The 15629-nt window shown below is 38.5% G+C and overlaps 4 protein-coding genes across 8 annotated transcripts; 3 read left to right on the plus strand and 1 right to left on the minus strand.

Annotated features, from left to right (window-relative positions):
* The first annotated feature begins 72 nt into the window (after positions 1–72).
* LOC116917460 (homeobox protein unc-42) lies at positions 73–6280 on the plus strand. Of its 4 annotated transcripts, none has more exons than XM_032922926.2 (6): positions 73–960; positions 3432–3598; positions 4004–4111; positions 4816–5001; positions 5075–5213; positions 5401–6280. In XM_032922926.2, exons 1-6 carry the CDS (start codon positions 555–557, stop codon positions 5505–5507), a joined length of 1113 nt encoding a protein of 370 aa, XP_032778817.2. In that variant the 5' UTR covers positions 73–554; the 3' UTR covers positions 5508–6280. The 4 variants fall into 4 exon arrangements, with proteins under 4 accessions (XP_032778817.2, XP_032778816.2, XP_032778819.2 ...); XM_032922925.2 differs by having other exon boundaries at positions 75–960; positions 5398–6280; XM_032922928.2 differs by having other exon boundaries at positions 75–960; positions 5090–5213.
* Positions 6281–7749: 1469 nt separating this feature from the next.
* On the plus strand, positions 7750–10254 carry LOC116917462 (39S ribosomal protein L49, mitochondrial). 2 transcript variants are annotated; one of them, XM_045170220.1, is made up of 4 exons: positions 7750–7920; positions 9544–9726; positions 9861–9991; positions 10068–10254. In XM_045170220.1, the coding sequence occupies exons 1-4, from the start codon at positions 7842–7844 to the stop codon at positions 10212–10214; spliced, it is 540 nt and encodes a 179-aa protein (XP_045026155.1). In that variant the 5' UTR covers positions 7750–7841; the 3' UTR covers positions 10215–10254. The 2 variants fall into 2 exon arrangements, with proteins under 2 accessions (XP_045026155.1, XP_032778821.2); XM_032922930.2 differs by lacking the exon at positions 7750–7920 and adding an exon at positions 9258–9432 and having other exon boundaries at positions 9546–9726.
* Positions 10223–15588, minus strand: LOC116917458 (E3 ubiquitin-protein ligase synoviolin B). Its single transcript, XM_045170218.1, has 14 exons — positions 15403–15588; positions 15186–15347; positions 14957–15128; positions 14724–14894; positions 12625–12773; positions 12467–12559; positions 12246–12398; positions 12128–12176; positions 11823–12053; positions 11647–11746; positions 11438–11580; positions 11178–11377; positions 10914–11118; positions 10223–10845 (listed from the first exon to the last, which is right to left on the minus strand). Exons 1-14 carry the CDS (start codon positions 15586–15588, stop codon positions 10439–10441), a joined length of 2421 nt encoding a protein of 806 aa, XP_045026153.1. The 3' UTR covers positions 10223–10438.
* LOC116917461 (speedy protein A) lies at positions 13117–15171 on the plus strand. The gene is made up of 7 exons (XM_032922929.2): positions 13117–13592; positions 13665–13809; positions 13888–14065; positions 14131–14212; positions 14268–14355; positions 14449–14645; positions 14729–15171. The coding sequence occupies exons 1-6, from the start codon at positions 13226–13228 to the stop codon at positions 14573–14575; spliced, it is 987 nt and encodes a 328-aa protein (XP_032778820.2). The 5' UTR covers positions 13117–13225; the 3' UTR covers positions 14576–14645; positions 14729–15171.
* Positions 15589–15629: the final 41 nt, after the last annotated feature.

Below are 15629 nucleotides of genomic sequence, written 5' to 3' on the forward strand. Positions count from 1 at the left end.
GTTCCCCGTAGACCATCCGAATCCATCCGAGTCACGCCGTCCCGTCCTCTGTGCTATAAGACTTGAGCCTGACGGGCTAACTTTGTTACTTATCATTGAGGGCATCGTGTGTTCAGTGATTGTTTTGCGCGATTTGGAGCGGACCGAGTTGGCTGAACTTTTGTGCCCCGTATATAGACATAGCTCTTCTTCTTGTCCTTTCATTGCCGCTACCCTGACGAAGATGAAGTTAATTTGAGCCGCCGCAGCCACAACAAGAGTCTAATAAGATTGGACAGGTGCTACACTATTTTCCGTAGAAGCTATTGACGGTGCGCGTTTGTTTTTTGTTTCTCTTCTTTTCGTCGACAACAAGAAAAAGTATAGCTCGACATCCTCGCATTTCCGTTTCAAGCTCCGGTTTCACGGTTTTGTTCAGCTGTTATTGATGAACGTCATTTATGCTGATTAGAATTGACGATCCGCAACAAACTTGATCACCAGCCTTCTTTTTATCTGGTGGTCGCTTTTTCACGCTCGATTGCCGACGTCTCTTGTCACTTATCCATTACACAATGGAATCTTATTCTTCGTCATCCAAGTTAGAACTTGGTAACAGTTTGTTACATTCGACCAGTAACGAGTCTTCGCCGCAAAGTTCCAATAACGGCGACATGAAACGGAAGACTTGCAGCGGAGGTGGAAGCAACAACGGCCAGCACCTGATCCCGACGTCCGTGCCGGGCTTAACCTCTGACTTGACCTCACTCTACGCTCTGGAGAACTTGCACCATCATCATCACCATCATCACTCGGCGGGCTTGTCTCATCATCATTCACACCATTCGTCTCATCATCACAACTTGATCGGTGGTGGCAATTCATCGATTACGAGCATCGCACCGTCGACATCCAGCTCGCAAAGCATTCAATCAGGAGCTGGAGGTTTGCTGAATTCCGGAAATCCACTTGGTCTACCTGGTAAGTTTTTATCTCATTTTTTAAAATCTATTTTAGTAGCGTGTAATTGTAGAATGTGTTGCTGAATAGGTGTCCTATAGCTTGGTCAATAGATAATCGGGTAAATGCAAATCAGGCCGGCTGATGTTAGACAAAATAAAGGATAGTTTTTAAAAATAAATGTACCAGATTGCCGCTGGTAGATATATCGTATTGCAAAGAGTGTCAAATGATCAATTCAATGATTTAAGCAGTAGGCTAGTTTAAACCCCTTTTTTTTTTCGAAAAGCCAAAGCACTTCCATTGAGAATTGCGCCAACGATCACTTGGAATATCAAATTTCTAGTTTGCCATTGAATTCAAAATATGTTGCTATTTTTTTCCAGTTTAGAATGGGATGATTTCCTTAAAAAACTTTTAAAACTATTACAAATATAGAAACGCTTTTGGAAAGTGTCATTGCTGATCAGTTTGGCAAAGTCTGACTTTTGATCCTGTTTGGATATTTTGAACGCTACACGAGAAACTTGTCTAAAGTTGGAAAGCTGAATTGAAAGATCGATTTTCGAGGCTAAAGAACAAGTCTAACTATGCAGCAATGGTTTCACAGAGACAAAGACAAAAGACTTATCCAGCGCATGTAGCCGCCAGTGTAGCGCATCCACTCCGCACTGGATCTTGTGCAAGGTATGCAGCAATAAGATCAAAGGCAAGGAAAAAATTCAGACAGCAGCGGTGAGCCGTGTTGAGTGCTCCAAGGAAACGTCTAAAAAAACTTTTCTTTTTCACTCATCAGCCCAAAGTCATTTGATTGGCCACTGCACTTACGGTGGCTTTTCTCTGCAATCAAATAATTGAGTGGATCGAACAGTTGAGACGCTCCAGTCCAACTGCCTGACTTTTGCTTGCACAATACCTATAGGGAAACCTTTCTGACCTCATCCGGATGTTCTTTTTTTTTAGTTTTTGTACTTTTTTTGTTGTGTTTTGTTTTGTTTTGCGTTAAAAAAATGTTGCACAACCCATGCCGTAAAACTAATGAGAACTAAACGGTTTACTCGGACTAAGGGATGGGTCCGTAAAATCCTTTTTTGCAAATCAAAACACCCCAGGTGAAAAACAGCCAGACGTTTCAAAAGGGTAAAAAGGCGAGGTAAACAATCCTTCTCTAGACATTTTTGTTGGCTGACGGATATTCCAATTCAGGACATTACTACCAGCGCTACACGAGTATTGGCAGTCCTAGGTATAAAACTAGTCCATTCCATATTTTAATTTGAAAGAATTAAGGACCTATTAAGGGAAATCTTTTTTGACAGCTGATGGTTCAATTGATAGTAAAAGTGTCTAGGCCTCTGACTTGACAAAGACAATTGAATGATATCGGAAGGAATTTTACAAGAGATGTGTAGTCGTGGCGGAATTAGTAAAGATCGTGAACGATGTTGAAAAAAAAAAAAAATGACCTTTGACGCCTTTCTGAACAGAACAGGTTGTCAATTAGCATTCCTCCATTCGGCCTAATTATACAGGATTTGTCTTCCTTTTTTTTTTAAAATCGCAGACGTCAATTGGCGTCGCCAATCAGGACTGCATCAATTCTTTCTTTGTGCCAGTTAGTTAGGTTAACCCCCATCATTTGTCAGTTCTTTGAAACTCTTTCAACACTTTTGTCCTGTAAAAAAAAAAGAAAAAGAAAAGATTTGATTCAAATACAACATGTAAGAGCGAGCTGCGGGATTCCATATTCAAAGAGTTGTCCGGAATGGGCCATCTGCCGACCTCTAGGGTCAATCATTTCCTTTTTTTCTCTCCCCCTGATATAAAGCCCCATCAGATCCTGTAACTCTTTTTTTTTTATGTGTGTGTGCTCTTCTTTGTACCCGTTAGATACACACTCGCCGAATTTTCTATTGAAACCGGGGAGGATTAAGAAGAGCCCCTCGAACCCTAAATGCGTAGTCTACACAGAGACGGGCAGTCAAGTACAATCCGTCAAGCTGCTTTTATAGTGTGTCGTTACACAGTAGAGGGTAACACCCAAAGCTGGATTTAGACAAATAAGTGACGATCTGAATAGAAATGGTGCTCTTAATCATTTTTGCTGTATTCCGATAAAAGAGATACACAATAGCAAATACCAAGTGGCCAGCATATTGGTGTAACCTCTCGATGGCAGAAGATTCAACTCTTTTTTTGACTCTTTTCTCAAGTGCGAATAGCATCAGGCTCTTGAACTCAGAAGAGGCCAAATTCAATATGTTTTAAAATTCAATTTTCGTGTGAAAGAATGGGATTGTCGCATATGCGAGCGTCTATAAAAAGAAAATGAGGGGACGTGAGCTTTCTTTTACTCTTCATTTGATGATCTATTTGCATGTTGCATTGCTTTAGGCCTCGATGCGATGTGCTGGGAAGTGTTGTACATGCAAAGAGAAACTATTGTGAATAAAACAAGAAATACAATTTTAAAATTTCCCCTTTATATAAAGGTCCAGAAGGTGCTTTCAAAAAACTGAAATCGGAGAGCTCATCGTTGGGTGGCGTCGGTCCTGGTGGAGGATCGAATAGCTGCGTCGGCAATTCGCATCTGCACAACCCGTCGGCGGCTTCTTGTCCAACTCCGGCGCGTCGTCGACATCGCACAACCTTCACTCAAGTAAAAAATCATATACATCCCAATTCAAGCCAATATTTAGTTTTCATTCAAAATTTATTCGTTGGACTCCTTTACGTCATAAGCCAAAGCATTTCAATGAACGCCTTTTTATGGTTAATGACGCGAGGCCTAAAATCAACTGAGTTGGGGTTAAACCTTTTAATTGCGGAAAAATGTTTTTGGTACAGCTAGTTTAGTTTAACAGATTCTAACCACGGCCATACGTTTATTATAGAATAGAGTTTGATATCATCAGAAAAATTGAATTTGTAAACTTATCGTTAACAGCTTTATTGTAGATACCGAAGTGTTTGGTATAACTCTAGCCAAGTAATGAAATCTAATCTGATCTTATGTTACAGTGCTACATTAATCATACTAATGTCTTTAATTGCAAACCACCAGGAGCAATTACAAGAATTAGAGGCAGCGTTTGCCAAGAGTCACTATCCGGACATTTACTGTCGCGAAGAACTCGCCCGCGTCACCAAACTCAACGAAGCTCGCATTCAGGTAAAATCAACGCACATGTATCTCCGTTCTGCAGCATGCCAAACTGATCCAATAGCCGCGTATTGATAGACACTGTCAGGCCATCAAATGTCCTTTTACTGAGCTGCTCAAACGAATTGCATTTGTCATTGAAAGAAAATGGGTTTTACATCTGAAATTCAAGGAGGGCTCTTAGAAGTCCCGAAATAACGCCAGAAGGTGGAGTACAAGCAAAAATGCACGTGCACTGAATCAGTGTCTCGAGACGGCTCAAATTCACCGTGCATCGAGTATATACCGCGGTTTCGTACAACAGCAGGCGGATTAGGCGACTGGTTGTCAGTCAGATGACCGCCGCCGCGATCTGTGGTACACGCCATATATTGTTTGATTAGGGTGTCGCATCAGCTTCAAATACAGTCATGTGTGCTCTGCGGGAGGGCATTTTTCACTTTATTAAGCAATTCGGGCCCGACGAGCTGTAGACGAGGAGTCTCTTCCGCTTCTACTGGCAAAGTGCTGCGCACGAGAGGGGGGGTGAGGGGGATCTCCTACCTAGAGAGGGTGTTCCAGTCGTGTGTAGGGACAGCCACTTGAAAAAAAGAACAGGAGAAGTACATGTCATGAATATTATGAATGCATTAGCGATTAGAGAAGAATGAATAATTCAGGTTTTATTTTTACTGCTGTCTTGAATCTTGTCACTAAATCAGATTTTTCTTTAGGTTTGGTTCCAGAATCGCCGTGCCAAATATCGCAAACAAGAGAAACAATTGCAAAAAGCTCTGGCGCCGTCAGTTCTTCCGGCCTGCAATGGAGCCGCAATGATGCGGAATATCTACCCGACGGCTAGTCGCGGATATCAACCCTATCCTCACCCTAATACGTTCCAGATGAACAGATATCCTCAAGTATGTATCGTATAATGTGATTGAGTTATCTGACTATCCGAGTCGATATCAATTCAAGAATTTGAACTCATAGAATGAATTTTCTCAGTACTTGTCGGATCTAACCCAAATGAATCATAGCGCTGCGGCGGCTTACACGTCCATGGCGCAACCTTTCGGAGTCTCAGCTCATACTCCACCTCACATGCCCACCGTTCGCCAAGACTCTATGGGTAAGTTCCTTTTTTTTTAAAAATGAAGTAGGCTACTCGTTAATTCGAACCAAGAAAAAAGGTAGAACTCTATATAGGACGGACGCCGATGATGAATTGATAATATTTGTGGTTACAGTTTCTTCTCTTCTTCGAAACAAAATGAATTAAAACAAAAATGAAAATGTATCCATTTTTTACGCAGCAGGTATGACCTCCGAGGACGAATGGTACAACAAAAGCTTGACTGCGCTGCGCATGAACTCCGCCCATTCAGCAAACCTGACCACTCCCGTTCTTCAGTACCAATCTTAAGTTGCCTCACTCGATTGCTTTAAATTTAACCACGATTCCCAGTGAATGAAAGAAATCATTCCAGTCTTTATTGACGTATGTTTAATCCCTGTTTATATGACCGCCATTTGAGTTGTGGATCAGTTAAAAAGAAATTCCCGCAAAACTTGTTTGCAAATTGTATTCATCAGACGCAAATTCCCTCGCAAATCTTTCTAACGTGGAATTTCATTCCACTTTTTGGTGAAGGGCTCCAGTCTATCGTAATTATATCGTGCTCATAATGTAATCATCAAGCGCGAAAGTCTCTGTATTATAAATTCCCGATGTAGCTGCCAATTTGTTTTCTGCTGATTTCATTTTGTTTTTTCTTTATCGTTTTTATTGTGCAATAACCCTCGTAACATTCATGAATGACACTTTTCATTCTCAATCCTTCTGTGCATTGATGGTGTAAAAAAAAACTCAATAGAAGCTCTTTTACTTGTCCCTGTCATTTGAAAAAAGATATTATTTGAGTTTTACACGTTACATCTTGAACTACTATATCTACTGCAATTTTATTATATGTAATTTCCAATGACAGCGTTTTCACTGAACATTATCCCTAGTACGTCTTTTTTTTTCTTTGTGACACATTTCTTTTTTTGATGCAACATTCGCTGTCCTACCAAGTTGAATAAATATAGCTACACCCAAGAATTTGTTCCATGAATACCAAAAAAATATCCCAAGTGTTTGTACTCTTTTTCTTGTAATGGCGAATACAGTATAACAAACATCCAAACAGCAAACGTGTTGTCACATTTGGTTTAAATTGTATTGAATAACGTTAATCCCAATGCCAGTTGGTGAATATAGAATGCCATTCTACCCACTTTTTCAAACATAAAGTTTACCATTTAGACAGACGGTAATTTTATAGAGATCCTGCATTGCTATTTAGAGACAAACTGTATTTTTTTATGTATTTTTTTGTTTTCTTGAATTTGGTATAGGCCTACACTTTCAGAGCAACCAAAGTTCACTTTCCTGAGCATTTTAAGATACAATAGTCCTATAAAGATATCGCCAATTGCTATTCTCCTTTAAAATGCAGTAATATTCATGACATTCAAAGAGGGAGCACTGTTTGACGGTCAACGCAAAAGAAAAAAGAATTTTGTTTAATATTTAGAGAAAGAGAATAATTTATAGTTACAGATTTTTATATTAATGTTTACTCGATAGATATTGAATTAGATTTAAAAAATTTGTCGTTATGTTGAGAACGTTGAGATGATGCTTCCTTGAGATTGGAATATAACCCACATGAAAAAAAATAGACTTTGGCGTATGCAAAAATTTATACTGAACAAATACAGAGAAGTTACGTAGAACAAGTTTTTAAAGAAAAAAAGAATAGTCTCGGGAGGGAAGCGAACACCAATTGACGATGTCGCCTTGGTGCCGCAGTCTCCAGTTTTCATTTGTGTTGTTGTGCTACGAGACTACGTGTAATGTTAACATTTTTGAGCTATAAAACATGTAATTTTTATTTTTTAGTTTCAAGTCACACCCTATATAAGCAACTTTGGCACATTTTTCTCATCATTTTAACATACTATAGTCCCATAAAGGTATCTTCAATCGCTTTTTTTTTGTAACGTGCAGTAATATTGATGAAATGCAAAGAGGACATACCGTTTTATTGCCAAAAAAAAGAAAAAAAAGGCAACGTATTTTCAAATATGTAGAGAATAAATCGTTTGCAAATGCAGAGTAAATTGTTTATATATTTTAACACAATAAATGAAGAAAGGACAATTTTGAATCCCTCGAACAGTTGTCGAAGCCAAGACTTATCATTGTTTGATAAACAACTGTCGAGCAGATGGATAAGTGCTTTTGTTTCGACTTTAGATTTAACAAAAAAGAAAAAAGTGGCACGTTTAACAAGTTAATACTTTAACGGATCTATTCTGTTTTTTCTCCAACGTGGATGTATAATCCTATCGTGTCATTTGTCCTAGCTTTCAATTTGCAATTGCAACTACCAAAAGCAGATAGAATTTGAGCTATTTTTTGTTCCAGGCTTGCCAGTTACTTTTACCGACATAATTTACATTTTATCTGTTATCTTCTGTAATTTTGTTGACTCTTGAATCTTCTAAAAAACTAGCAGTGCAATTTTTCAATGTTTGGCTATTTTAATTCTTTTCAAGTTGCTTGCAGAATAAAATTTTTTTCTCTGGCTTGCCAAGGGAGTAGGGCATTCGGCATCGTTTTTGTTTCCTTTAGCTGCAGACGACTGGACAGTTGCAATTGTGAAGTGCTGTTTTCACTAAGTTTATTTTACCAAAATCAACGGTTAATATGGCTTCGGTGGCGGCACGTTCGTTTGTTTTTAGACAACAAATGAATACCCGTCGGTTTGATTTTGCATCCTGCCTTAGAGATCCTGCATTGCTATTTAGAGACAAACTGTATTTTTTTATGTATTTTTTTGTTTTCTTGAATTTGGTATAAGCCTACACTTTCAGAGCAACCAAAGTTCACTTTCCTAAGCATTTTAAGATACAATAGTCCTATAAAGATATCGCCAATTGCTATTCTCCCTTAAAATGCAGTAATATTCATGACATTCAAAGAGGGAGCACTGTTTGACGGTCAACGCAAAAGAAAAAAGAATTTTGTTTAATATTTAGAGAAAGAGAATAATTTATAGTTACAGATTTTTATATTAATGTTTACTCGATAGATATGGAATTAGATTTTAAAAATTTATCGTTATGTTGAGAACGTTGAGATGATGCTTCCTTGAGATTGGAATATAACCCACATGAAAAAAAATAGACTTTGGCGTATGCAAAAATTTATACTGAACAAATACAGAGAAATTACGTAGAACAAGTTTTTAAAGAAAAAAAGAATAGTCTCGGGAGGGAAGCGAACACCAATTGACGATGTCGCCTTGGTGCCGCAGTCTCCAGTTTTCATTTGTGTTGTTGTGCTACGAGACTACGTGTAATGTTAACAATTTTGAGCTATAAAACATGTAATTTTTATTTTTTAGTTTCAAGTCACACCCCATATAAGCAACTTCGGAACATTTTTGTCATCATTTTAACATACTATAGTCCCATAAAGGTATCTTCAATCGCTTTTTTTTTGTAACGTACAGTAATATTGATGAAATGCAAAGAGGACATACCGTTTTATTGCCAAAGAAAAGAAAAAAAAGGCAAAGTATTTTCAAATATGTAGAGAATAAATCGTTTGCAAATGCAGAGTAAATTGTTTATATATTTTAACACAATAAATGAAGAAAGGACAATTTTGAATCCCTCGAACAGTTGTCGAAGCCAAGACTTATCATTGTTTGATAAACAACTGTCGAGCAGATGGATAAGTGCTTTTGTTTCGACTTTAGATTTAACAAAAAAGAAAAAAGTGGCACGTTTAACAAGTTAATACTTTAACGGATCTATTCTGTTTTTTCTTCAACGTGGATGTATAATCCTATCGTGTCATTTGTCCTAGCTTTCAATTTGCAATTGCAACTACCAAAAGCAGATAGAATTTGAGCCATTTTTTTTTCCAGGCTTGCCAGTTACTTTTACCGACATAATTTACATTTTATCTGTTATCTTCTGTAATTTTGTTGACTCTTGAATCTTCTAAAAAACTAGCAGTGCAATTTTTCAATGTTTGGCTATTTTAATTCTTTTCAAGTTGCTTGCAGAATAAAATTTTTTTCTCTGGCTTGCCAAGGAAGTAGGGCATTCGGCATCGTTTTTGTTTCCCTCAGCTGCAGACGACTGGACAGTTGCAATTGTGAAGTGCTGTTTTCACTAAGTTTATTTTACCAAAATCAACGGTTAATATGGCTTCGGTGGCGGCACGTTCGTTTGTTTTTAGACAACAAATGAATACCCGTCGGTTTGATTTTGCATCCTGCCTTAACGTAAGAATTTTCCTAATAAAAAAAAATATCTGGTTTGAATCAAGGTTACAGGTCTTCGATCTGTAATGCTGTAAGAACTTCACTTACATATGTAGTATGATTTTTCTCCTCAGATAAAATCATTTTATAGTTCCTACTCAGCAAACCCAAAAGAAAAATCTCCAGAAAATTATACACAGTACCACGAAGTTTCATCCGACAACTGGAAATTTGTGGAACGATTGAAACCTCCCACTGTTGTCCCATCTTTTCCTAAAAATGGAAGTTGTTTCTCTGATTGGACCCCACCACCAGGTTAATCTTTCTTTATTCAGTCTTGCAGACAGAATGTGATCTCCATTAAGAATATGATGCAAAAAGAAGCAGTCATATTTCAATGTTTCTGCAGTGTTTTCATTTACATTACATTTCTTGTCTGACCCCCTTAGATACACCACCTAATTTACCATATTTTGTGAAAAGAACAAAGAATTTCATGGTTCCTGTCTACTTGAACTTTGAAGCAGTGAGAAACCAAAGAAAAATCACTATGGTTAAGCATATAGAAGGAGACATATGGGTAAATTCACTTCTCTCTTCCTACTAGTTTGGTTTACTGACTTCATGAGCATAAATGTTATATTTTGATGTTATAGGCTCTGGAAAAAGCCATCAAGTCCCACCTGGAAGAAGTAACAAAAAGACAAGTTGTTTCTCAAGTGCATGAGGTTGCCATGTACATTAAGTTTAGAGGAGATTATGTTCTTCACGTCAAAAAGTGGTTATTAAATGCTGGTTTTTGAATAGCAACTGAAAAGGTAAAATACATGTATTAGTTACAAACGTCGTCACATTTGACAGTCCATGTCCCACCCAATACCAAGCAATGGAGGAATTATTTACAAGGATACATTTGAATGGGTATCCTACTTATGAGGCAAAAGAACACACGAAGGGATACAACCAAATAAATTTTCTTTACGTGAACACCCTTTATAAATATAATTCCTTGAAAACGAGTAAACATCTAGTTTTGCTCTCCGCCATTCATAAATCTCTGTACACGTCGACGTCTTAATCTTTCCTGGTCACTCAAGTTAGTTTCTTCTTCCGGGGTCAAAACTTCATTTTCCACTGGTGGAGAAGTTGCACTGACGCCTGGTTGTTGTTCCTCCGCCTGCTGGCCAGATGCCGCTGGAGCTTCTTCTCCGGTGCTTCTTACAGTTTCAGTGTTATTATTGGATTCGTGTTCTAGGCGTGCCACTAGAATTCCATACTGATTCATCTGAAGCACAGCCGCGTCAAGCAAAGTTTGTATGTCCCTGAGCACACGGATCCTTGCTTCCAGGTGTCGCCTTTCCTGTCCTTCCATTGCGCGCAATTCAGCATCACTGAGTGCGCCTAGGTTTGCAGGCGGTCTCGGAGGTGGAACAACTAACCACAAAAAATAAATAAATAGGCGGTGAACATGTGTGATCCGACTTCGAGACACAAATACGAACCGAATGGCATGAATGGAGGAAGGGAAAACGGTGGTGGCATTACAGGACGTTGTCCATTTGCGTCTGGAACGTAGCGAGCATCGTTTGCACCAGCTTGTTGTGGTATGTTCGGCATGGGAAACGGAAAATTGAATGGATGATGAGGAGGGATGAAAGGCGGTAGCGGCGGTTGAACAGGAGCTGCTTGCGGTGCATTTGCGGCTGCCTGTGATGAACGACAGTTTGTACCTCGACTTGCAACGTTGATGCATTGAGTGCGAATACCTGGAGAGGAGGAGGAGATGGCGCGGCTTGCTGTTGAGGGGGCCTCATATTAGCCGCAGCTGGGGGAGCTGGGTTTCCAATAGGGTTTCCAGGTGCACGCAAAACTTCGAGTCGGCATGTTGGGCAAGTTTGCTGCCTCTGGAACCATGATCGAAGGCAAGTGGCATGGAAGATGTGGTTGCATGGTAACTTTTTAGCTCCTAATCAAAGGAAATTACATCAGTAAATCTATACTGAAGAGATTGATGTTAATAAATTACCTGTAACCATTTCTTCTCTGCAAATAATGCAGACGTTGTCTGTGTTAGCCAAATCTTCTGTTGTGGCGTCAGGATAAAGTGTGTTTAGATTGCGAATGGCTCGCCGTGAAAGGATTACATCACTTAGCGCTTTTTTAAACGATCTGCGCCACGAAACAAAATCAGAAAACGTCACGATTAAACTTATTAGCACGTATAAAAAGAATTACCTCATAGCTAGGTACATTGGTCGCACTGCAAACAGCGGTAGAGTATACACTCGAATCATGATTAACATGAACATCATGTATAGGATGACTTTAATGAACCCTAAATTTATGAACACATTAGTTGAATTTTTCTCATTCAGCTTTATGGAGCAAAAAGTGAAGTATGAGTTTGGTACCTATGGCAAGTTCTGCATACAGCAAGAAGACGGCTTTATCCTCCCAGGGATTTTCACGGTTGATATCGTACGTATGGAGGGCATACTTAACGGTTACCATTGCTACCATAGTCAATAGAATGGCATATTCAAAGCCAAATACCAGTTGAACTGAAGCTCCCTGAGTCAGAGTGGCATAGTATGCCACTTGAATGAAATGCCAGTCCAGAACCCCCAAAACCAAAAGCAATGCTAAAACATGTCCCAAAGATATTTTGAATCAAAAATTGATTTGAAGTGTAAAAGAGCATTCCTTTGAGACTTACATGTTACTCTAAAATGAAATAACCAGGAGATTATGGGACTTCTTTCCATCTAGAATGTAAAAGAAAAGTGATTGTAGATAAGTCTTACAGGTAAACTCTTTAATGGAGTAATGTATACATAATCAACTCTGTCCTCAACCAGCCAATGAAATGCTTTAAGGAACAGGAGAACGGTGAACAGGGCGACAAATTTGGTAGAAAAATCTTCTCGAAACACAGTGAAAGCCAAACATGTTTCTGTGATGGCATACCATGACCGGTCAATAAGATGCTAAAATTTTAATACAAAAATTTGATGTTGAATTCAAAATGGATAACAATATTGATTGTCAAATGTACCTCAACTTCAGCAGCTCTCAGCTGCCCAAAAAATATTTTCTTCATCAGCTTTCCTAGCAAAACTACAATGACTAGGGCTTGAATGTACATTACCTATTGTTAAAATTGAAATAATTTGTATTTTATTAGCCTAAAGTACTCCAAGTGTTCAATGTTACCATCATGCTAGGATTGGATTTTGTGATGTGAACCACTGAAGGATAAAATTGCTTTTTTTGGTAATACGCATTTCCAACAACTGATGTAGACAAAACAAGACTGCCCAGAATAACTAATTCGATACGCATTTTAGATTGCTTTTCATTAACTGTTTTTGACAACTTTTACATCACTAGTGTCGTTGCTCAGTGCTGACGTTGAATAAGGATCGAGTGAACAACATCCCCCAAGGCGAAAGCAGTAACGCATGATTGACACCAGACCATACGCCGCAAACAATATTACAATTTGTTTTAAATTTCAGCGCATATTTTCCTAAAATAAATTTGAATTTAAACAAATAACTCAACTAAAATATATTTGGTAAAAAACTAAAAATATTAACGAAAAGCGAGAAAAGATTTGGCGTTCTCTGATTGGATAGCAGATCGCGCGGTGTTCTATGAATTTCGAACACCAACGGTATGGGAAGGGTAAAGTGAAGCACATGGTGAAGTTAATAGGTTGCTGCTTTCAACGTTCTCGAATCAACCCTGTTCTTTGGATTGATATTCGAAGATAACATTCGTGGTTTTACATATAACGTCATCTACGTTCATCATGGTTATTGGGAATACCGTTAAGCACGAGGAAATTTCGATTTCCCAATCTACAACTATTAGCAAACCATGTTACGCCATTGAGAGGAAGGTCGGACAGGAGGAGTGGCGACTCGCTGTTGAAACAGTCCTTCCACGGTTACTTGGACCTTCCAAGCTTTTTGAGAGGAAGAAAACTGTCCAATACCATGAAGATGATGAAAATGCTTGCCCTAACACATACTTTGACGCGATATGTGATTTTGGTCGTTGGATTGGTAATGTGAGGAATTGCTTTCAACATAACTGGGCAACGGGAACAAGGAAAAAAAAGACGATGGCTGTTTCACTTACCCCATCACGTATGAAAGATTTCTTCATTTTGTTGGGTAGGAATATTCCTGTTTCACACAAAAAGACTGATTTGAAACAATGTATTTTAACTGAATTTGAAATCGCAGAAGACGATCGCATAAAGAAATTTGTGGAGCACGATAAATGCAAGATATTTGCAGACTCGTACTTGCTGGCTATGGTGTTCACTTACTTCCTTCGAGCTGGGTTTCGACATAAAGAATATAACTACGACAATTTCTGTACCGCCTTGTAACTAGCCACGAATTATTAATTATTTAACTTACATTTCATGGTTCGCTAACTTTAAATAATCATGACAAAACTTAGGCTGCTTGCACATGAAATGGAAGAAGAGAACTTTTTAATTGAAGAAGTGGTTGTCGAATGGGAAACTGCAACGATTCAGAACGGCAATGAGGATTTTGTACCCATGCATCGTTTACGTTACGAGCTATTTGTTCGTATGGATTACCTAGCCCTAGTCTCACGCAAAGTTTGCGAAGATGTATTACTACCTCATTTTCAATTTGTGATGACAAGCTCACTTTTTTTTGCCTTATTTCTCTATAGATAATGGGCCTGTGTCCAGAGCATTGGGCTTGGAGACGCAAGCGTCACGAACATCATTCAGGAGTATATCAGAGCAGACGCTGTATGTATGTCTAACTTCAACAATGGTGCACACTTTAAAAAAGTTTAAATCTTAGATCCAGCTCAGGATCGTGACAGTCGCAGTCTGATCCAATTGGTATCGATTCCCAATCCGTTTTCTAGGCGGTGTGAGCCTTGTTTGAAGTGAGTACCACGTGTGGCTAATAAGTAGCACGGTTTCGATAATATTTTCTTTCATGCTTCTGATATTTTGATTTTTTCCCCATTCTATCTCAGATTAGAACAAATAAATGCAGCTATTTTAGCCAAGAAGGAAGCAAGGGCTGCAGGTAACAGGTTGACTCTCAAGAAACGTCACCACTCCACCAAATCAGAAGCCAAACATAGTTTTTTACCCTTCTAAATTAAAGCTGGTGCAAGACAACGACCCACAGCTGCCATTCCCAGATTAACAACGCATAAAAACTATTTAAGTAAGTAAAATTGACCACCCCTTTCATTCAATTAATCATTCATACACTAAATGTATTTTTATGAACTCTCTATATCACTTAAGTCTTCATCTGGACTACCAAAATCATCCCAATCATCATCTTCTTCGTCATCATCATCCTCTCCATCTTTTTCTACCCGAAGTTTCAAAAGTTCTAGGCGTTTTTCAGCTTCCTCCATCCAATTAGTGGGTTTTCGTTTTGTTTCTCCTGATTCTATCTCACCATCATCTTCAGAAGTAAATACCATGGTTTATGTTAAGAATTAGCAGATCATAACTTTGAAAACAAACCTTCATCCTTGGCTTTACCAAGACGATCAAGATATCTCAAGAATGTTCGACGCTTTCTTTCACTCAAGGATTTTAGTTCCATTTGGAACTTCGCTTCCATTTGTGCTTTTTCAGCTACAGTGGGTTCTGGTCGACACACAATTTCTTCCTTTTTTCCACATTTGGCACACAACTATACCATACAAGACTATTTATAAAAAGCTCCAAATAACAAATTGCTACTTTGAACCTCTAGTTTTTCTGCACAAGGCTGGCAAAGAATGGAGTAAGCCTGCTTCACAGTCTTCTCTTGGCATTTTGTGCATTTTGCAGGAGCACTCAGCATCTTGTACTTGTTGTATTTTATTTTCCACTCCAGTACGTCCTTGCAGTGGGAACAGACGTTGCATATCTATTGAGGTTTTAGTAACTTTTAATTTTCAAGACACAGGCTTCATATTTAATACCTGCAAACTATTCAATGCTTTAGTTTTAGGTGTTTCACCATGCTTATTATTTTTATAACTTATGGTGTTCGTATGCTTTTGTTTTCTTGTTCTAGACACATTTCCGCGTTGGGAACTCATAATGCTTTTTGCCTTCTGATTTGATTTATATTGATATTTCCCCAATATGTGGGAATCAGTCAACATGCGTGCTGCAATTGCAAGTACGCAAAGTTTGACGTCTGCAA

This window comes from Daphnia magna, linkage group LG2, assembly GCF_020631705.1.
Source record: "Daphnia magna isolate NIES linkage group LG2, ASM2063170v1.1, whole genome shotgun sequence".
NCBI lineage: Eukaryota > Metazoa > Arthropoda > Branchiopoda > Diplostraca > Daphniidae > Daphnia > Daphnia magna.

Bases quoted from the DNA above. Each gene is read 5' to 3' on its own strand.
- LOC116917460 (XM_032922925.2), top strand. From the start codon at position 555: ATGGAATCTTATTCTTCGTCATCCAAGTTAGAACTTGGTAACAGTTTG. The intron at 5,002-5,074 runs GTATGTATCGTA...TTGAACTCATAG, and splicing joins AGATGAACAGATATCCTCAA to AATGAATTTTCTCAGTACTT. The intron at 5,214-5,397 runs GTAAGTTCCTTT...TTTTTTACGCAG, and splicing joins CGTTCGCCAAGACTCTATGG to CAGGTATGACCTCCGAGGAC.
- LOC116917462 (XM_045170220.1), top strand. From the start codon at position 7,842: ATGGCTTCGGTGGCGGCACGTTCGTTTGTTTTTAGACAACAAATGAAT. The intron at 7,921-9,543 runs GAGATCCTGCAT...ATTTTTCTCCTC, and splicing joins TGATTTTGCATCCTGCCTTA to AGATAAAATCATTTTATAGT. The intron at 9,992-10,067 runs GTAAATTCACTT...TTGATGTTATAG, and splicing joins ATATAGAAGGAGACATATGG to GCTCTGGAAAAAGCCATCAA.
- LOC116917461 (XM_032922929.2), top strand. From the start codon at position 13,226: ATGGTTATTGGGAATACCGTTAAGCACGAGGAAATTTCGATTTCCCAA. The intron at 13,810-13,887 runs GTAACTAGCCAC...GACAAAACTTAG, and splicing joins GACAATTTCTGTACCGCCTT to GCTGCTTGCACATGAAATGG. The intron at 14,356-14,448 runs GTGAGTACCACG...ATTCTATCTCAG, and splicing joins CGGTGTGAGCCTTGTTTGAA to ATTAGAACAAATAAATGCAG.
- LOC116917458 (XM_045170218.1), bottom strand. From the start codon at position 15,588: ATGTTGACTGATTCCCACATATTGGGGAAATATCAATATAAATCAAAT. The intron at 11,747-11,822 runs GTACCAAACTCA...TCATAAATTTAG, and splicing joins GTATGCAGAACTTGCCATAG to GGTTCATTAAAGTCATCCTA. The intron at 11,119-11,177 runs GTATTCGCACTC...CGTTCATCACAG, and splicing joins CATCTCCTCCTCCTCTCCAG to GCAGCCGCAAATGCACCGCA.